The following is a 21,380-nucleotide window of genomic DNA, read 5'->3' on the forward strand; positions in this document are numbered from 1 at the left end:
TTCTGCTATGCAGACATTGCTTAATGGTGAACTACATCAAGACTCCAGTTGGACCAAAGTTTACTTTATATTTCAACCCTCGGTTCTTTAATGGTGAATGATACACTATTTTCCGACCAACATACTGTAAACTAGTGTAAAGGCTCATTCGTGCAAGTGTAGGCCGATTAATGGTTTAAAATTTAACTACACAAAAGCAAAACGTAACAAGTGCATTTTACCCTTTCTTGTATCTGATATTCGACAAAATATGAACCATTAATTGTAGATTTGTATATCATTGTAAAAACAAAAATAAGACAGCTTTCAGTGAATGATATGTGTGTCATTCATTGTACCTTAAGTTAAAATAACAATGGTACTTTCAATCAAGGATATATTACATTGTGACCAACAATACGAAAATGTTTGAATAGAAAAAAACAATAAAACATGAACATTGATTTGCAATGCAGTCAACGTTCCTGAAAAGTTCATGTATCAAGAACTCAGTTCAGCTGGTTTCTCTCTCTTTGCAGCAAATGTTTCTGCAACGAGTAATGGGAATGCAATAGTTGCATCACAGTGCACCTGTTTTAAAACAAAAATCACAAATGATTAACCCTAGTACCATGGAGAATTTTGCTGCTAATGTTATGAGCCAATGATAAGAATGTGAAACATGAGATCCTTATATATAGACTTATAGTATATTATTATTTTTAAGTATGGAAGTGAGTTATTCATAATAGAATAATGTGCGTGGTTAATCTAAATTATGGAAGTGCATGAATCATGATTCATAATTAAGCTTATATTTTAACTACAGTTTGTCCAAAAAGGTTGTTGAATCCAATTATATTAAGAATAGTACGGATTTATTCCCTCTTACAAATCATTAGCACTGTCAAACTCAAGTTGTTGAACTTAAGATATATTAGCTATATATCTACCGTATAGTAGTACCAAAATCGGTATTATATAACATACATGGCGAAGAGACAACTTTTATGTCTAAGTCATTGTAACTGAAAAACAAATCTTGCACTTATTTTGGGACGACAATAGAAATAAGTTGTAGGCATTTCCTTCGTATCTTTTTTCTTTCTTTCTTTTTCTATTTGTTTTGCAGAATGCAGTAGCAACAAGTTTTATTACATAAATGCTGATATAGAAAGAAGTAATGATAAGGTGACCTTGACAGCTTTAGCAGAAGCACGTATTTTGCCCCATGATATGGCTTCATCAGGACGAGCACCAGAATCACTACCATCAAACTCTTGGGCTGTGTTGATGAAGACAGCATAATCTGCACCATTACGCATCATATTCGCATTGCAAATGTGATGTTTTGGCAACCCACCTCCTAGAATGATCATTCCTGTCTTCCTAGGGCTTGCATGCACAGACTCATTGTTAATCGCCCTGACATCTGTTTCACAATTGCCAATTTATTATGTCCATCAAATCATGATAATATTTCTAGTAATGGTAGACTGGTAGTTGATTTTTTAGCAAATTTACAGAAAGTGAATCAAAGTTTGATTGTATGTTAGTCAACACTATACATCTTTCATAAATTAAAATTGGTATTGATTATCTGTTAATGATCGATATCTTGGTTTGCTGTAAGAGAATGCAAAATGTGGTAGTCATAATTATCTTTTGCTGAATTGAAGACTAAATAGATTTCCTTTGTCACTAGAAAGCATTTTTCCTTTTGACCAAGAAAGTCAACATGAGAGAATTTGCTCACCTTGTACTATGTCAACAACAAGACCAGGATTGCGGAAGGAATGGAAATATAACATGTCACCAATAGAGCCATCTGTTAAGCCAGGGCAGAAGACAGGGATATCGTTCTACAATAAATATAATCATGTTAGTTATGACGTAAGCCATAGCTACAAAGAAATGAACAAAACTCATACAGCAAATGGAAATAACTTTTGGTCTATAATCTACTAGTTGTACTGTTATAATTTGAAATGCCAAAGGAGCTACTTCTCATTCAAATATTGGAAAGAACATGTTTGAGTGGCAAACCGGCCAATAGTTATGTCGAAAAGTACAATAAGGATTAAAAAAAACGAAAACAGTAGAAGTTGAAGTTACTGAAGAGCAAATACAAATTATAATTTTGTTAGGAGATTTTGAAAGAAATGTTTAAAGTAGAAGTATACATGGATTACATGCTATTACCTTATATGCCCAATATAGGTATGAACTCTCATTATCGATTTCCTTCCCCAAACGTGCTATTATTTTTGATGGTGTCCATAATACTTGCTGTCAAAAACATATCACAAGTATAAATATATATTGCACTAACTGCTACATGAAAATGGTAAAGTGTTTTTAAGAACCCTCAACTCAAAAGTACCTTCGTTTTTTGTTCTTCCAACATTTGATCAAATATTGGGATAATCCAATCCTCAAACTTACAGTAGTTATCATTAGGTACCAACAAGTTACCAATACGATTTAGTCCTTTTGAACGCAATGCAGCACCAGGTAGAGAAAATTCACCTCTGTATGTGTCTGCAAGGCATTTTATGAGATCTTCTTCTATGCCACCAGCTGTAGTGACAATCACCTCAACCTAGATTTAATTGACACAAGCTTTAAATTATTAGCAATAGAAATGATTGACTCATTCCATACTAAGAAATAATCGCAGGAAATCCTTTGATAACAAGGATTCCTATTTCTACTCAAGTTTTGTTTTAATTAGCATTTAGTTTTCAAATGAATGAATCTGATACATATGTTCATAGTCATAAATTTGTAAGGTGCTAACCATATTATGTTGAACTAGATAGCAAATAGTTTCTCGAACACCAGATGAAATGAGGTTTGAAGTGAACCCCAGAAAGATCTTGCATTTGACCGACTCTCTGGATGTAGGATTCTTCTCCTCCTCACTGCAATCTGCTGTTACTTGGTCATGAGAAAGCCTCCATTCTAGCTACAATCATAAAACTGGACCCCTCAAAACCATGCAAAACACCTTACCCAAAAATACTTAAGGCATCACTACATATGACAAAAAATAAATATCAAGTATGACACACACAAGATAAGTCTAGTAATAAGAGTTCATTTAAAAACAGCTACCATTTGATTAACGGTTTCAATGGCGTCACCAAGATTAGAAGCTTGAAAGCCGGTTGACAGCATGGACTTAAGAAGGTGTGAATAATTGATCCCATTGTTAAAATCATAGCCTTGGATTTTGGCACAAGTTCCTTCTAGGCTTTCTGATGATTCTTTGAACACCGCTGACCTTGCATTTTCAATCATCTCTGTTTCATTAAAGACTTCCCCCATATTATTGTGTTTCTGCTTTGAATCTTTGATACATACATATATAAATTACAGTAATATATAACGTTCAGTTAAATACACAAATGGTTGGACGGGATCCTTAGGGGGTCCATCAAATCAATAGACTAATAGACCACTCACATATTTGGCATGTGGTTATATCCACATTATGGTCGTGGACCATGTGAGTTGTAATGTATATTATCAGCCCCAACAAACTTAAATACAATAATATATAGAAGACATATATAATTCATGAGGGAGTAACATATATACATTAATTCTAGTATAAATACTAATAATCATATTTTCCTAATAAGGTAAGTATATATCATCTAATAAGAATCGATTACCTTGAAAACCAAAGAGTTTCAAGTACTGTAGGTATAGCCGTATAGGTAAAAGATGGTCTTTTCTCCATTAAAATTTCCTGCTTACATTGCATATTTGCATTTGCTTATAACTAGTAAATAAATATTTCTGGGATTGAGTTTTGGAAAGATTATCTAAATAATTTGCCTGTACAACTGTAATTATCAAAGAGAAAATACAGCTTTTAAAAAAAACAAGGTGAAGTTATATCAATAATATGGAAACTCAGGAGTCTGCAGTAAATATCGTACCCGTTTTCAAATTAAAAATGAAGTTATGATTGGTGTTCCCAAACACTTAATTTGTTTCATACATAGTAATATATAGTATTAGTTCTACCTTGTGATCGCTCAGTTTGCAATAGCAAGATACGTCAAGGATATCAATGCAAGTGAAGTTGCTTCAATGGTCGGATGTATTCAAGTTCTACTCCTTCGACACTTTAGAATGTTGATTCCTATTGTGTTTTGTAAAGCAAAATATACGAGTTCATGTTCATGTTGATTTGGATTTAGAATTCAAGTAATCCTCTATTGTAAAGCAAAATTATGTTTTGTGATGTTTAGGATAAAAATGTTGTATATCGTCATCTGTTATTATGTTTGTATCTGGGGAGTTAATTTGATGAAAATTGAGCGATTGGATTGGTTAATAAGTCATTAGGTTTTGAAATAATTTTTTGTAGACAATAATTTTTTGTAGACAATATATTACTCACGACTCGACCCAAACCTGCCCGAACTGACCCGCCTGATAGGGTAACCGGTCGGGTCACAAGTTTGATTTTGTAGTTCCGTCATGATTTCGGGCCAAGCCGGGTTAATCTCTTAAATCCGAGAACCCGTCCAAACTGATCGGCCTGAAAGAAATAATGGGTAGGATCACGGATTCACGGGTTTGATTTTATTGTTTTCCTGGGTCACGGGTTGGGCCGGTGGTCATGACTCGTATAAAATTTGTACACCTGCGAGACGCGTATTTAGATGGATGATGAATCATCTTCTTCCTTCCATCACTTCCTTGACGAAAAGTAAACCCATACATCCACGTGTAGATACTTGACTGACTCCATATAATTAAACATAAAAATAATATAAAAATTGAAAAGAACCCTCGTCCGATACGGGTAACCGAATTGTGTTCTGATTTGAGCACACACACAAAAACACAGTGACTGTGTGTTAGGAAAGAGACAAAAAAAAACAGGGAGATGGATTTGTTACCAACAACAAAGGAGATTATGAAAAAGCATAGATTTAGGTCACTGAAATTGATAGACGCGATAAATTACGAACATGTTTTATCTCAAGTTCCGTACGGTGCGGAATTTGGCAAACTTGATAATGGATTAACTTACTATGTTCGTTTGAATTCTAAGCCCAAAATGAGAGCTGCACTCGCACTCGCCGTCAAAGTCGGGTACCGTACCACACTTTCTCTTTCTCATTATTAGTGTTGTTTGTTTTACTTGCATTTTCTGTTTGTTTGGTTATGATTGTTTTGCTGTTGTTATGAATTGTTGGTAAGGTTATATGTATACAGTATATATTAAGGATTTTTATGCGTTTAGGGCGTTGTAATTCGATAGTAAATTGTTCGGCACTGATGATAGCTACAAAACTAGAAGAGTATGAGAATGTAGATGTTTATGCGATTTCTAAGAATGTGATAACCGACCTTTTGGAACTCGTTCAGTTTTTTAGCTTTCCTTTTGCAGGACAATGTCCAATCAGGTATTACTTGATACAAAAACTAGTACAGGAAGTGTCACACCCCGCCCAGGGTGGGCCCTAGCGGAGGGTGACTTCTTGAGATCACAATCACAAATTATAACAAACGACCTCTAAATGAGACGTTTTGAAATATTATTGATATAAAAACCAGGATCTTACATGAAGTGTACAGAATTTATTCTAGAGATTTTACAACATGATTAGTTTAATGAAAATGCGCTTCAAAACCTTCGTTCTTTAGTGAATGCATATGTCAATCTTAGAGTATCTCCATTGATCTACCTTAGTTTCCCTGAGAATACACACTAAAATACGTCAACAAAAATGTTGGTGAGCTCGTAGGTTTTTACCATAAACGTTCACATGGATCACAAGATTTCATTTTTTGTATAATATCACATGATATTAAAAGACCAATAGTTTCGTATGCTATGCCTTGAATGCCGATGCCTTAACCATTGCTACCCCTTTAGTTTGTGTTTCACTCCAACACTGTAGTTTCAAATATTATATGTCCGTTTAACCTAGCTAGCATGACTAGCCCAGACAGGGGTGTCAACCCCGATAGTACTATCCATAATATTCGCGCGTTTGTTTCACGGCTCAAGTTAACAAGGGGCTTTCATGAGTGATTGTATACATAGCCATACACAAACTATTAAAAGTACTTGTGTCCATAAAATTGAGCAGTGTATTCTCACCCCAAATTATAAAATATTTAAAAAGAGGGGCTATGAGACTCACCTTAGTAGCAAGAGTATAGTTATAAGCAAGACAAGTTTGGCCTCAACGAAAGTGTCCTCTAACGGATGATTACGGACTTACGACTAGACTCGTAATTTATCTTATCGTAGCTCTCGAACAAATCCGATATAATTTAGAAAAGATCTTAGAATTTACTCGAAACGAACTCGAACAAACTAACGACCCTTATGTTGTCATTCTTTCCTTGAAACCCGTTTATTATTATGTGAAAGTGCCGAGGGGATTTAAGTGTTTGAAAAGCTCGTTTATAATTTTTGTGTGCAAGAAATGAATCCCAAAAGTTCCCTATTTATACACTTCTTTTGAGCAGGTGAATGAGCACTCTATTTCTTCTAGGTTTCGTGAGTAAGCACCCTATATTTTTTTTTTTTTTTTTTTTTTTTTTGTAGGTAACATTAGTCATGAATTCATCTGAAATATGTGTAACTCTCTTTTGATTCTTACTCATCATATACCAAGTAGGTTAGTCATTTTCTTCTAGACATATCTAGTTGATGATGTTGACTTTATACATAAATATCTCATTTTTATTCAAAAGCCATAACTTTTTCTTTTGACATAAAACATAAGTTGTACGTATAAAAATTTTGATGTTAAAACTAACCCATTTTTAATTAAACTAAGTAGGTCAATTAAGTAGTAGTGTCCTAGTTATGTTAAAAGGTCATTAATCTTAAAGGTCTTATTTGTTAAGTTTATTATCAAGTTTATTTTGCAAGATTTAATACCAAATAAAGTAATCTAGCAAAAGTTGTCAAACTATTAACTAACTAAGCTAAAAATTGGCATATTGCACATTCATTGATTTAGTTATATTTTTAAGCAAATAAATAAGGGTATTTTTGAGGGTTGTTACAGGAAGTTAAACTATTGGATGGATATATGACAATTTGAAGCAGATTTCTCTGGAATTAAAGTTGATTGGCATTATTACCGTAAATAAATTCAAATGAAAAGATGCTTATTACTGTAAAAGAGTACTTGGAACGTATTCTGATAATGTTTAAACAAGGTTCAAGGCTTTTGTATTATGTTTTCATCTTTAATGTGTGAGAAGTATGAACTCCCTCCGAGATACCTTCTTTTGTTGTTTACCATAATACCATGCAAGTTGCAGCAAGCTAGATTCGGTTTAAAGTATGAACACCTGTTGTATAAGCACAGTAAGAAGATTGAAGTCCACATATGCTAAGGTTAAACGTTAAAGTTGAGATTTTGAGGATAAATCATGCATTTTTCTAAGACATTGTAGCGTACACTAACATATATCTAAATCTTATATAATTGTCGGTTCTATAAGGAGTGACCACAATTATGATGCTGATTTTTCCATAAATTTATATTCCATGACTCAAAACTGGTGTGTATGAAGTTGATTTGGGATGAGGTTTATACATGTGGTTCTGATTGGGGATTTGGGGGATGCTCCTTTTGTTTGCATTGTAGCAGGTGACTCATTGTGCGGGGGATGGGGGTGCATTGGTGATTTTTTTGGTTTAGGCATCTTTATCCAATCTGATAGGGACTCTTGTGTTGACTATTGACATCATGCTTAGTGATGCTTGATAAGCTGAGAGTCTATGAGCCGGCAATGAGGGATTACTGATATGGTTTAAGAAAATAGGGATTTCCTTTTTTTAGATTTGTGGGGGTGTGGCTAAATGAGTGCTTTTCAGATCTTTATTTCTAAGACTAATGTTGGAAACATGGAATTGATGAATCGCCTAGTTTTCCCATTGATTAAAATAAAAGAATATGTTAATAGCTGACACAAAGCTGGATTTAATTGAACTTTTAATATATATTAATAGTTGGCACTAGTGTTATATATGTATCAATGCTTTCTTGTTACATACTTTGACTATAATATCTTCCATGCCAGTTCTATTCTTGAAGAGGAAGAAGAGCGAGGAGTTGCTCACATTGTTGAACATCTTGCATTCAGTGCCACTAAGAAATACACAAACCATGATATTGTCAAGTTTCTTGAAAGCATTGGAGCAGAGTTTGGTGCTTGTCAAAATGCACTTACATCAGCTGATGAAACAGTTTATGAGCTGTTTGTTCCTATCGACAAACCTGAGCTATTATCTCAAGCCATCTCAGTCTTGGCAGAATTTAGTTCAGAAGTAAGAAAATGTTGTCTTTTCTTTCATTGTTATCTTCTCACACTGTTTTTGTTTTCATTGTTATTTTCTTTCAATGTTCCGTATCTATATACATGTGCAGATTCGAGTATCAGCAGAGGATTTGGAGAAAGAAAGAGGCGCTGTTTTGGAAGAGTACAGAGCAAATAGGAATGCCAATGGCAGGATGCAAGATGCACATTGGCTATTGATGATGGAAGGGTCAAAGGTCTGTCATATTAAATGAAACAGAGTCTCTAATTCTTATATTTGGTTGAGCTTAATAACCTCAGGCATCTGTTTGTAGTCTGTTTGTGTGTGCTAGTAAATAAACTTTCCATTAACCTGTTTGTGTGTTCACATTTTTAAAATTTTTTAATGTTACTATATGTTTGGTTTTATCCTCCCCTTCCATTATCCAACGTTAGTTGGTGTTGTTGGGTTTGTGAAGGCCTTACGGGCCTGCTAGCTGTGTTTATTGATAAGGAAGCCCAAATTGGTTTCCTTGTTCAACAAGCAAGAAACCCTAGCTATTCTCCTATATATACCCTTCATATGTAATTGTAATCTTATGGTTCAGAGCTTAATAAAATAACCTAGTTGCAGCCGGTGGACTAGGCCCCCCACTGGGGCCGAACCATGTTAAATTCTTGTTTTCTCTACTGCTGTTAGTGATCGTTTGCTGTTAACTAGTCTAGAACTGTGGATGGTATTCCTTGTTTAGTTTTGATCAGTGGTTTGACTTGTGAGTGGATCTTTGTACTGGTAATGGGTGAAGGTTTTCGCTGGTTTAATACGAATGGAGGTACGTCTCATGAAGTCTGGTTTAGCATGGGTTGGAATAACAGGGACAGTGGGAGTTGTGCGTAGTGTGGGGTTGCATGAGGTGCTCAGGGTTTTAGAGTCACCCGAGGTTGATAAAATTCTGCTTATGAGCATGTGTCTGGGTGATGCATTGGGGCTCATTGGAAGGCAGTGAAGACTCTTGTTACAGATTCTGGTTTGCTTCCTTTATGTTACCTACTGTAGTGAAGCACTGGTCTCTTGTTTAGACTTTTGGAGTATGCAGATTACTGCACTACCGGGAGAATTGAACCAACTTTCGGAGAAAAGTCTTGGCTCACGGATTCGAGAGTTATACGAGTCTAGTTCACGGTAGAGGACTCTGGGACTTGAGGTAATCTGTTTGAGCGTATTCGGAGGTTTGAACTTAGACGGAATTTTGTAACAGTGGCAGCACGAAGAGTGCGTTGACATATGTTGAAATCGACGTTTAGTTATGAACAGGATTCCGAATGAAATCTCTCCTGTGATGCTACCGCTAGTGAAGAGTGTTGTTATTCCTCTGGAGTCTCTGGAGCCGGTATTTGAAATCAGTAGGAGCTAGTTGAGATTGAGGATGAGTCATTGGTGGACTTTGCCATGACTAAGTCAGTTGTGTCTGACTGTATTGGAGCGGTTTACAACTTCAATGGGCCTTTCAGGTGACTGATGAAAAGGGCCGCTACAACTAGGTATACACTTGGGATGCATGGATTGAAGTTTGGTTTGTTCTTGGGAGCTGGACCTGTGAAGACTTCTGTTCCTATCTGTTTTTATTGAAATCTTAACTTGTTCATGGAGAACTGAAGACTTGGGAAACTTCTGATTTGAAGTTTTAGTTTGTTCTTGGAACTGAAGGCTTGAGGATTTCAGTTGTCCGAAGATTACTGGATGACAGGGATATTGTTTGCTTGAATGGCGAACTGAAATTTATCGCAAGGCCTTCAAGTGGGAGAGTGTTGGGTTTGTGAAGGCCTTACGGGCCTGCTGGCTGTGTTTATTGATTAGGAAGCCCAAATTGGTTTCCTTGTTCAACAAGCAAGAAACCCTAGCTATCCTCCTATATATACCCTTCATATGTAATTGTAATCTTATGGTTCAGAGCTTAATAAAATAACCTAGTTGCAGCCGGTGGACTAGGCCTCCCACTGGGGCCGAACCACGTTAAATTCTTGTGTCGTTTATCTTTATTTTCTGCTTTATCTTCTTGTTTACTTGCTTCCGTTGTGCTAAGGCTAAGGGCAGTTCCTAACAGGTGTTGTGTGCGTTATTGTTAATTTCTTGAAATAGTGGATAAACCTCAATGTGCATGCACTAAATCTCTTTTATCAACAGTATCTCGTGGGCACAAACACACTTGGAAATACTGAGAAACTTGCGTATGGATATTAAGAGTTTTCTTTATGTGCGTTAGTTTTTTGCCGTTGTATACATTAATAAGTTTATTCTTAAACATGTTTGTTACTACTGGAAGCTCTAGTATTGATAATATATGGTAGTAATTGATCATTGTTTCTTGCTCTAACTTATAGTGTTGGTTCGTATCACAAATTTGAAGTTTCAATCATCAATTGCAGTATGCTCAGCGCTTACCAATTGGATTGGACAACGTGATCCGGACAGTGGCTCCTGAGACTGTAAAGGGATTTTACAATAAATGGTACCATTTGCAAAATATGGCCGTTATTGCTGTTGGAGACTTCTCTGATACGAAGGTTAGAATGATTTAAGTGTTTGCTTGTCATGAATGGCGAACTGAAAGACATATTTTGGTGCTCTGTTTCAGTTTTAGTATGTGTTAATAACAGTTCATGCTTTTTCTCTGACAGAGTGTTGTTGATTTAATAAAGACCCACTTTGGTAGTAAAGTTTCAGTGACCCACTATTTGGATATACCTAAATTTCTAGTCCCGTCTCACGAGGAGCCTCGTGTTTCATGTTTTGTGGAGTCTGAAACTGCCGGGGTTAGTGTTCTACAATCTCCAATGTAATGATTCTTTGTAGAACTTTGTGCTCGTTGGTGCATCAGTAGCACATGTAACTTTTATCTGATATGAATTTTCTGTTACAGTCAGCAGTCATGATTAGCTGCAAATCACCAGTGGTCGAGCTGAGGACTGTAAAGGATTACAGGGATTTACTTGTAGAAGCCATGTTTTACCATGCAATGAACCAGCGATTTTTTAAAATATCTCGCAAGAAGGATCCACCTTACTTTTCATGCTCTGTTGCTGCAGATGTAGTGGTTCAGCCAATAAAGGCCTATATAATGACTTCGTCTTGTAAAGAAAAGGGAACTCTTAATGCTTTGGAATCGATGCTCACAGAGGTTTGATGTTCATCGTTATTCCAAGAATGATTCTTTCTATATCATTCACTGATGTATTTTCTTTCAGATTGCTAGGGTGCGGTTGCATGGTTTTTCTGATCGAGAAATTTCTGTTGCGAGGGCATCTATGATGTCTGAAATTGAATCTGCATATTTGGAGCGTGACCAGGTGCAGTCAACCAGTTTGCGGGAGGAATATCTGCATGTATATTAGCACTTCTTGTGTATAGTTATTTACATAGCTTGATTTTGGGTTTTTCCATAGTCTAATACTTAATAATTCTACTTGCTAGCATTTTCTTCGACATGAACCTGTGGTTGGAGTTGAGTATGAGGCACAACTTCAGAAAACTACATTACCCCGTAAGTGTCAATATCATTTAGTCATAGCTCATTTCTTGATTATGCTTGCTAATAAGTTGCAAATCTTAATAGACTTGGTGCCTTTACGTTTTTGATGTGTAGACATATCTGCTTCTGAGGTATCTAAATATTCAGAGAATTTTCGCACAACACATAATTGTGTGATAAAGGCAATTGAGCCTCAAGCTGTTGCAACAGTGGATGATCTCAAAAATATCGTGCTAAAGATAAATTCACTCGAAGAAGACAGAAGTATTTCTTATTGGGATGAAGACCACATCCCAGAGGAGATTGTTACTACAAAGCCAAACCCTGGGTAAATTTCCTCATCACGTGACTGTATCATCTGACATCATCTATGCAAGTTGTTATATACTTATTAATATCTGTTTGGAAACATTATATACACATTTTTTCTTCAAGTATCACGAAGGGACGCAATTCCAGTGTTATTCTTATTGTCCCAATTGATGATACGCGGGTTATAATGGAACAATTAATCATTCAATCTTCATCCTTTATCTAAATGCTATTTCTGAAGCTGTTCAGTCCTCTTCTTTAGCTTTTCCCAAGATTCAGTATGATGGATATAAAATTAGTAATAGCAGTGTGGGACTACCCTGTATAAATTTGATTTCATAGTTTGGACCAGTTTCAAGGCTTTTCCCATTTGTCTTGTTATTGTCTAGGTTATTACATGCTAAAACAATAACGTGTGCCATGTTTTTCTCTGTTGCAGGAGTGTAGTGCAGGAGTCCGAATATTCTAATATTGGAGCCACAGAGCTGATTTTGTCAAATGGCATGCGTGTCTGTTATAAATGCACAGACTTCCTTCAAGACCAGGTTCGTTTTCATGCAACCACGATTAGATTCATCAAAAGACTTAGTGAACCACATGCTTGGTAGGTATGATGAGATCTCACATTTGTTGCACGGTTGGGAGACTTGTTTATGTTATGACCTTTACATTTGTGTAAAATGAGAACACTCATGGGTGGGGGTGGGGGTGAGGGTGGCCTAAATTTATGTAGGTTTTTTCTTATTATATATCATCGGTTGTATAGTATGTCCTTTAATGACACAGCTAACTTGGTTTCATATATGTTTCTTGTATCCTGTGATTGATTATAGCTTAATCTATCTTTAAAGTTAATGTGAGCCGTCTATTTAGGGCTTGTAGATGGTGGTATATAGATATAGGTTTTTCTTCAAGATAGTGATGATTGATATGATGTTCTTGAACAGGTTTTGTTCACAGGATATGCATATGGCGGTTTATCTGAACTTCCAGAAACCGAATACATTTCATGTTCAATGGGTTCCACCATCGCTGGAGAAATTGGTGTATTTGGTTATAGACCGTCAATGCTGCTGGATATGCTTGCTGGTAAGAGAGCTGAAGTTGGTACAAAGCTTGGAGCATATATGAGAACATTCTTTGGTGACTGTTCACCTACAGACTTGGAGACTGCCTTGCAGGTTTGTTCCATTAACGACCTATGCTGCTAATCAGTTATTATTCTTAAGTGTTAAGATCATCATTTTGTATCATAAACGGCATTTCAAACCTTTTCTATTTGCAACGGCAAGTACATAACAAACCTCTGGCTTTTCTACTTCAGTATATTCTATACTTTGATATCATTGCCATTACCAAGGTGGGATAGTAGTCAGTCGGCCCAATGATCAGAGGAGGGTCGGGTTCTAAACTTTTGTCAGTAAAAACCTTGGGATGACCAGTGAGAGTCTGGAAATGGCTAAGAGAATATCGGCTGGACTTCATACATCAGAGCCGAAGACTCAACTCTCCCCGGTAGCCTGAACAGGGATCTTCTGCATTAAAAATACTAATATCCTTGTTAACCTTTTAATATTTTTGCCAGCTGGTGTACCAACTGTTTGCAACAAGTGTAGTACCAGGGGATGAAGACATTAAGATTGTGATGCAAATGGCAGAAGAGTCTGTTAATGCTCAGGAAAGAGACCCATATACGGTTTTTGTAAACCGTGTGAGGGAGCTCAATTATGGGAACTCCTATTTTTTCCGGGTACGTTTGATTGTTGTTCATGTTTTCAGTTTGCCTAGCACATCAAATGATTGCTTATTTTTCCACAGCCAACAAGAACTAGTGACCTCCGAAAGGTCGATCCATTTAAAGCCTGTGAATATTATAATAAATGTTTCAAGGATCCATCAACTTTCAGTGTGGTGATTGTTGGGAATATTGATCCTACTATTGCAAGGCCCTTGATATTACAATATTTGGTGAGCTGAATTGCTTAGTTATTTTTAGTTTGACTTCAAACTTGAAGACATTACTTGAAATTGAATCATGGTCTTTGAATGCAGGGTGGCATTCCAAGACCATCTGAAGCAGTTCTGAAATACAACCGTGATGACCTTAAAGGATTGCCATTTACTTTCCCTACTACCATACTTAGGTTTGTACATGCTTTTTTTCTATCTGGACTTGTCTAAATTGAAATCCTCTTCACGCTCAAAATCTAGAGGTGGCACTTTTGTCCCATCTACTGATGAATGGGTTGACTTGGGTTATTTTATTTCTAAGTGTTCAAACAGGTAAAATGAGAAGATTAGCTTAGTAGGAAGCAGGTCAATTTGACAGAAGGCTAAAATCTGCAAAGTATATTATCAATGTATCTGAATCTTGAAAATCATTGTATCTTATAAAATTTATCTGTATTAAATTTTTTTTAACTGTAATCATATTTGCACACAAATTAATTTGTTGAGCAAGAGTGAATTGGCTCGACATGATGTTTTTACTTGTGCATGTTTTGATATGCTATCCCACCCGCCATATTGCCACCTCTATCAGAAACAACCATTCCAATTCAAATTTCAAAGTGAACTTTTATCTTCTTTCTCTCTCCTGATGACAACAAAATGTCCATTTGATACATGATGTTACTGTAGAGAAGTTGTGTGCAGCCCCATGGTGGAAGCACAATGTTCAGTCCAGCTATGTTTCCCTGTCGAGTTAAAGAATGAAAAAATGGTATGTTTCTAATTGATCCTTTATTAAGATCTATGAGCAACTTTGTGACATTTTTGGTGACTAATGTGAGGTTTTTTCACATGATAGATGGAGGATGTTCACTTCACCGGGTTTTTAAGCAAGCTTTTGGAAGCAAAAATAATTCAAGTCCTCCGTTTCAAGCATGGACAGGTTTGAGTTTATCTTCTGTTTTCAAACATTTTTGTCCTAAAATCATTTTATTTGCTTCCTTGCTGCTCAAATGATGTCTACCTGCCAGATCTATTCAGCTGGTGTTTCTGTATTTCTTGGCGGTAACAAACCTTCACGGGTTGGTAATGCTCGTGGTGATATTAGTGTAAACTTTTCATGTGATCCAGGTGTAGCGCATGAACTGGTATGTCTGTTGATTTCTCTGCTCTTAGAATGTCTTTGAATATTTTCGTCATCCTGCTTCTTTCCTGCAGGTTGATCTTGCTTTAGACGAGATAGTACGTCTTCAGGAAGAAGGACCCTCAGATGCAGATATTTTAACAATACTTGAGATTGACCAGCGGGCCCATGAAAATGGATTACAGGTGAGTTCGTATAAAACTTTTTATCAGTTATTTATACAACTTTTCATTGAACAAGAAAGAGCAGAGTAGCAGGCTGGTTATTGGTCTACCATAATCATCAATGAGACAATGAATACAGTATATCACTTTTTTATGGTTATAATATTGAAAAATTTATAAGAGAATGTATGCCTTAAAGCTCTCTGGTACTAAAGAAGATGCTTTTTAGGAGAATTACTGGTGGCTTGATCGGATATTGCACAGCTATCAATCTAGGGTCTATACTGGGGATGTTGGTGCTGCTTTCGCGGTGAGTTTCTTTGTTCGCTTATTCCCATTAGCTCTCGCGGTGCTGCAAATATTTACCCCTTTTTTGTTTAGACCCTGTTGGAACAACCTGCATTTGCATGTATGCTAGAGTGGGTTCATTAAGAAAATTATTTTATTTATATTTATTAAGGAGAGCATGGCAAAATTTACTTTATTTATATATATTTATTATTAAGGAGAACATGGCAAAATTTGTGTTTATAAACAATTTTGGCTGGTCATATGTATCACTTATCTTGTGTTGATTTAATATTATTTGAAGCTTGGTTCTTTGATAAAAACCGGTCTTATACTCTTATGTGTCTTCTTTTGAATGAGTGTTCATTAAAAGTGCTAGATTCATTGCATGCAACTCCCATTCTCCCAGAAAACATGAGGTCGTCTTTTGTTATTTTAGAGATTTGACTTTACATATTCAAATTTGAATAAGTTTCTATCTAGAGTGTTGCGGCCTAATAGGCTAATATTCTTGTATTGTTACCTGCCATTGTTGACGGTTTTGTACAAGAGAATATAGTTCTGGTTTTGAATGAGATTATTAAGAAACCGCCTTTTTGATTGAATGCCAAACCAGTTCCTTCCTGTCCTTTACTAGGGTGAACTTTGAAATCAAGAAGTTTAAAGTTGGTGAATTTTTTATGCAGGTTCAAGATGACAGTCGCTCAACTGTTAGGAAAATCTTAACACCAGCTACAGCTCAGCTAGCACTGCAGAAGATTATACCCTTCCCTTGCAAAAGACAGTACACGGTAGTAATATTGATGCCCCAGGCTCCTCGTTTTAAGTTGCTCAAGTCAATCTTGACCAATGAAAAGGTCAGTTAGATAATGTTTCCATACATGTTACATCTGTGAACCCACTGGCTGAACTTCATATATCATGCGATAATTACCCATCCCACTCTTTCCGAAGAACTGAGTGATCTTTGATGTTATAAATGAATTATACTACAGAAAGTCAACTTAGGCTTTTCTTTTTTGAACATTTATAATAAAATATTTGTAGTTACTGCAGGTTCAAGTTGGATTTGCTGGTCTGATAGTTTTGGCTTTTTGCATTTGGAGATATTCTCGAAGGTCATCGAATATATAGAAATTATTTTAGAAATTATTCAAGAATCTAGAACCTAGAAATTTTGTCCGGTAAGAGGTCATATGCTTTTGGAAGATAGATAGAAGATACATCACAATATACATGGCACCTTCCAGCCGAATGTCTTGAACAGATTCATACAAATATGTTCCTAAATTTCGTGTAGCTAATCCCTTTATGTTGGAATATAATTCAATTCCTCAGATATCAGGCTAATGTTTGACTAATTTGGTCCATTTGATTGTCTTGTTTTCTGTTCAAAGTTGTATACATGATAAAATTCACATTATTAACGTAGTTTCAACATTTTTGTTAAGACCAACAATCCAAGACGTTTCAACAAGTTGTCATCATTCTTTAGAAATGTTGTATGACTTATGTCACGTTTTAAAAATAGAGTTTCTTTTACAAAGTCAAATATATCTCGCTTTTATTAACTCAAAGTAATAGTAACGTGGCAAATTGAGAAACTATTAGAATATAGTGTCACCACTATACGTCTAATTTCATGTTTGAAATCGTTAAACTTAAAAAAAAAAAAAAAAAGAAAGAAAGAAAAAATGTAACCATTACTAGTGGATGTATCGCGGTTCATGGTTTTGCATCAGTATGTATAGAGTTTGATCATTAGGCCTCTCCTTATAGCCATTACTTCTTCCCTATTTCTTACCCACTTCTTCTACTATTCATTAGTTTTCTCTCTCCAAGAACACCCCCCTCATTATAATACCCACTTCTTCCACTATTCATTTATTATTTTATTACTCCTTTTTCATTTTTCACAAAATTAATAAGACACATTTTATTAATAAAACAAAAACAATACATTTAATATAAAAATAAACATTAAAACTAAAAAACAACATACGAAAGTAAATAATTTATGAAATACGACATTATTAGGAAATTAAAAAGTAGACATCAACGTTGACGGCCATTTTCCGGGATGTTTCAAACATGTTCAATCAGAGCATTGCGGAGTTTATGGTGAGCCCTTCTATCACGCAGCTCCCTGTACATACGAAGCTGTGTTGAACACCTTTCAGTCCACGTACGGGTTGGGAGTCTAGTATTAGCTATCAACTCCTCTTCAAACTTTGTTATTGCGCGCCCGTTATCTTCAACGATCATGTTGTGGAGAATCACACAACATAACATGATCCGTTTTATCTTGTTCGTACTGTATGGCCGCGCATATTGTTCAATAATCTGCCAACAACCTTGAAAAACCCCAAATGCTCGCTCGACATCCTTTCTTGTCGTTGATGTCGTTGTTCGAACCAGCAGGGCCAAAGTAGGCATGCCAGATCCACAAATCATATGAAGCAACCGTTTCAAGCATGATTGTTGGATGTCCCTTGTCACCTCGGGTGTACTGCCCTTGCCACGCCACTAGACAGTTCCTCCAACCCCAATGCATGCAATCTATGCTACCAAGCATACCTGGAAACCCATGAACCTCAGCATGTTTAGCCGTCAACCGCTCGATATCTGCTTCTGTTGGCTTTCTCAAATACTCGTCACGATAGAGTTGTATAACACACTTGCAGAAAGCGTATAAACACTAGAAGCCCGTATCTTGAGCCATTTGCAAGTACTCATCTAAAACATCAGCCTTAAAGCTATACGCTAACTGGCGTATGGCAGAAGTACAAGTCTGGAAAATGTTGAAACCGGGACGACCACTTGCATCTGTCGGGGCTTTGTGGAAGAACTGAAAGTGTTTCGGTAGCGGTTCAATGTTATCAAAGGAGTTTATGTCTCGCACTATGCGCAGAAACATATCCTTTCGCATTCGGAACCGTCTACGCAACATGTCAGGTGGGTAGGTTGGTTCTGGCGCAAAGTAATGATCGTATAAAAGCTTGGCGGCAACCACGTGATCTCGCCTGATCACCCTTCTAGTCAACTTGGGTCTTGAAGAACTTTCTGCTTCTTGGCTTTGGTTTTCTTCTTCGTCAAAGATATCGTTAAGACACGCACCTATGGCTTGGGGATTGAAAACAACATTCATTTGCGTAACAACATTATTGATTACTTCGTAATCGCTTGATCCACAATCGTCACTAGAGGATGATGATGATGATGAACCAGACATTTTTAGTAGTATTGTATGATTGAAATGCTTTGAAAGTGTGTAAGAATGTGTATGTTTAGATTGTTGTGTTTTGAAATGGTAGTGTAAATAGGATATAAATAGGAGGTTGGAAAAAAAAATTAAATAAACATCACACTAGCCGTTACATTCAAATTTTTGAATAAAAAAATGTTTTTTTTATTTGGCAACGGCTCCAAGGAATCAGGACCTACAAGAACACCAAGTCGCACGTCTACAAATGGGAGAAACGTCTGGGACGCAGGGACGGACGCGCCGGTGCTTATAGCGTCCGTCGGCCGCCGCGCGTTCGACGCCGGGGGACGGCCCTATAACCACCGGCCTTATAAGGTGAGATATCTCTGACGTTGAATACCACTTATCGCTAGAAAAAAAAAAACAAAAAGCAACATGGGCCATACGAGTTGAAACAAAAAAGAAAGTATATTGATCAGTGGGCCGTAATAACAAGATGTTATAAGCCCATGAAAGAAAAGGATGAAACCCTAAACAAGGCAGGGGGTAGGGTTTTATTATTATTGGGATACTATCTCGTCATTTCAGCGCCTCTGTCATTCTTCACTCCCAAACAGGTTTACTCTCTCTCTCTCTCTCTCTCTCCCAACATATATCTTATATATGTGTGATTATTATTATTATTATGTAAATCGAAGTGATATATATATATATTGTGTGGCGGTTGATGTTGCAGGTAAGTGTTAAGGAAAGGAAGGTAAAAAAAGATGGTTGAGAAAACAAAAGGAAGAAAAGAAGAGGTTGTTACCAGGGAGTACACCATTAACCTTCACAAGCGTCTTCATGGATGGTACTACTCTATATCTTATCATATCATATCTATCTTTGTTTTCTGCTTTTTATTCATTTATTATATTATATTTATCATAATAATAATAATAATCAATGCATTTGTTAGTGCTTTATAAATCAGCTGCTCTCACAATGTAGACAATTCTATCAACATACTTGTATATAATTTTGTGGATGTGCACTTTACGATGTTATGCTTCACAAATATTAGGCTATTTTCTTTACTTTATTTTTGATTTGATTGTTTTTATGATACAAAGGTTGCTATGTGAGACATCTGTATGTTTTTTTTTAGTATATTGAATCTGTAGAGCTTGGTTTTCCGAATATCCAGATTTTGATTCTACTTTTATTTATCTTATTTGTTAATTATTCTGAATAGACTGTTACATTATTATTATTAAGTTTTGTGCTTTGCTATATATATATACACGTATATATTTTGATTTTGCCTGATTGTCTAGTATGTTTGATTATAGCTATAAAACTGTTGATAAGCTCATTGGATTTGTTCATACTTGTTTTGGTGACTATAGGGAATAATGTTTTGTTTTAATTTTGTATGTATGAACATTCTTCTCTTAATTGGGCATTTCCTGCATAAATAGTGTTAAAGTACTTGTCATTTTTTCTTGACAGCACATTCAAGAAGAAGGCACCCAAGGCCATCAAGGAGATCAAGAAGTTTGCCCACAAGGCCATGGGTACAACTGATGTGAGAGTGGATGTCAAGCTAAACAAGCACATCTGGAGCCGAGGTATCAGAAGTGTCCCAAGGAGAGTCAGAGTCCGAATCGCAAGGAAGAGGAACGATGACGAAGATGCTAAGGAAGAGCTCTACTCACTTGTCACAGTTGCAGAGATCCCTACTGAAGGGTTGAAGGGGCTTGGAACAAAGATCATCGACGATGATGAGTGATTAATCAAAACCAACCTTTTTGAAATACCATGCAGAGCTTAGTTTTTTATATCCGTGTTATCTTTGTTTGGATTCTACTATTTACAGTTGGATTCTACTATTTACAGTTCCCATGACTCTATCTACCGTTTGTTGGGCTATATAACCTTTTGCTGAATGCTGACTTGTTGGATTATTATGTTCATTTTTCGCCATTGCAAAGAAATTATTCATGTGTTCTTAGAAATGGTGAAATATGAAGTAGTTTCTTTCAGTTAGTTGAAATAGATATTGGTTACAGCTCGACTGGATGTTCTGAATCATATTGAAAAGATACAATTCCGTAGAAACAATTCAATGATCTGGTCAATGTTGTTATTGAAAGTTTGAAACATTGCTAGTTCACAGACTTCTTGTGCGATTTGATGCCTGTTTATTTGTTGTGACAACTGCCTTTTAACCATTCTCATTGATTCCAACCCATACCAGCTTTACGTTTTGGTTACAAAGTAGTCTGTCTTTTTTAATTTCTGGCTTTACATCTACACTGTTGACACTTACAAATCTTCTACTAAGATCTCTTTATTAATATCTACACTGTTGACACGCCAACAACTTGTTCATACCCAACTTGGGTAGTGCCCCATATCTAAAACAAGAACACAAGACACTGTTAGCATCACCAGGGGCAGGGGCGTTTTGGCCGTTTACTCCTGATCCAGCAAAGTATGGTGATTGACTGATTGAGAAAGGAATTATGAGT

General features: G+C 36.2%; 4 protein-coding genes across 4 annotated transcripts; 2 read left to right on the forward strand and 2 right to left on the reverse strand.

The window, feature by feature from the left end:
- Window positions 1–304: 304 nt before the first annotated feature.
- Window positions 305–3,333, reverse strand: LOC122593146 (deoxyhypusine synthase-like). Its single transcript, XM_043765508.1, has 7 exons — window positions 3,097–3,333; window positions 2,780–2,947; window positions 2,363–2,581; window positions 2,182–2,268; window positions 1,736–1,841; window positions 1,176–1,411; window positions 305–570 (listed from the first exon to the last, which is right to left on the reverse strand). Exons 1-7 carry the CDS (start codon window positions 3,307–3,309, stop codon window positions 481–483), a joined length of 1,119 nt encoding a protein of 372 aa, XP_043621443.1. The 5' UTR covers window positions 3,310–3,333; the 3' UTR covers window positions 305–480.
- A 1,343-nt stretch (window positions 3,334–4,676) lies between these two features.
- On the forward strand, window positions 4,677–17,023 carry LOC122593055 (zinc protease PQQL-like). The gene is made up of 21 exons (XM_043765397.1): window positions 4,677–5,097; window positions 8,059–8,305; window positions 8,406–8,531; window positions 10,702–10,839; window positions 10,954–11,088; window positions 11,196–11,453; window positions 11,521–11,658; window positions 11,747–11,816; window positions 11,919–12,132; window positions 12,556–12,661; window positions 13,064–13,297; window positions 13,702–13,866; window positions 13,935–14,084; window positions 14,169–14,260; window positions 14,757–14,838; window positions 14,926–15,009; window positions 15,098–15,214; window positions 15,285–15,395; window positions 15,604–15,684; window positions 16,349–16,519; window positions 16,719–17,023. Exons 1-21 carry the CDS (start codon window positions 4,889–4,891, stop codon window positions 16,794–16,796), a joined length of 3,006 nt encoding a protein of 1,001 aa, XP_043621332.1. The 5' UTR covers window positions 4,677–4,888; the 3' UTR covers window positions 16,797–17,023.
- A 1,337-nt stretch (window positions 17,024–18,360) lies between these two features.
- On the reverse strand, window positions 18,361–18,894 carry LOC122592054. The gene has a single exon (XM_043764265.1). It carries the CDS (start codon window positions 18,892–18,894, stop codon window positions 18,361–18,363), a length of 534 nt encoding a protein of 177 aa, XP_043620200.1.
- Window positions 18,895–19,389: 495 nt separating this feature from the next.
- LOC122592570 (60S ribosomal protein L31-like) lies at window positions 19,390–20,795 on the forward strand. The gene is made up of 3 exons (XM_043764828.1): window positions 19,390–19,484; window positions 19,604–19,717; window positions 20,359–20,795. The coding sequence occupies exons 2-3, from the start codon at window positions 19,635–19,637 to the stop codon at window positions 20,636–20,638; spliced, it is 363 nt and encodes a 120-aa protein (XP_043620763.1). The 5' UTR covers window positions 19,390–19,484; window positions 19,604–19,634; the 3' UTR covers window positions 20,639–20,795.
- Window positions 20,796–21,380: the final 585 nt, after the last annotated feature.

The sequence above is a fragment of the Erigeron canadensis genome, chromosome 3, assembly GCF_010389155.1.
Source record: "Erigeron canadensis isolate Cc75 chromosome 3, C_canadensis_v1, whole genome shotgun sequence".
Lineage (NCBI taxonomy): Eukaryota > Viridiplantae > Streptophyta > Magnoliopsida > Asterales > Asteraceae > Erigeron > Erigeron canadensis.

Excerpts from the sequence above, each read along its gene's own strand:
- LOC122593146 (XM_043765508.1), bottom strand. The coding sequence starts at position 3,309 with ATGGGGGAAGTCTTTAATGAAACAGAGATGATTGAAAATGCAAGGTCA. Across the intron at positions 2,582-2,779 it reads ATCTAGTTCAACATAATATG|GTTGAGGTGATTGTCACTAC; the intron begins GTTAGCACCTTA and ends AATTAAATCTAG. Across the intron at positions 2,269-2,362 it reads TGGAAGAACAAAAAACGAAG|CAAGTATTATGGACACCATC; the intron begins GTACTTTTGAGT and ends TGTTTTTGACAG.
- LOC122593055 (XM_043765397.1), top strand. The coding sequence starts at position 4,889 with ATGGATTTGTTACCAACAACAAAGGAGATTATGAAAAAGCATAGATTT. Across the intron at positions 5,098-8,058 it reads GCACTCGCCGTCAAAGTCGG|TTCTATTCTTGAAGAGGAAG; the intron begins GTACCGTACCAC and ends CTTCCATGCCAG. Across the intron at positions 11,659-11,746 it reads TGCGGGAGGAATATCTGCAT|CATTTTCTTCGACATGAACC; the intron begins GTATATTAGCAC and ends TCTACTTGCTAG.
- LOC122592054 (XM_043764265.1), bottom strand. The coding sequence starts at position 18,894 with ATGTCTGGTTCATCATCATCATCATCCTCTAGTGACGATTGTGGATCA.
- LOC122592570 (XM_043764828.1), top strand. The coding sequence starts at position 19,635 with ATGGTTGAGAAAACAAAAGGAAGAAAAGAAGAGGTTGTTACCAGGGAG. Across the intron at positions 19,718-20,358 it reads CACAAGCGTCTTCATGGATG|CACATTCAAGAAGAAGGCAC; the intron begins GTACTACTCTAT and ends TTTTCTTGACAG.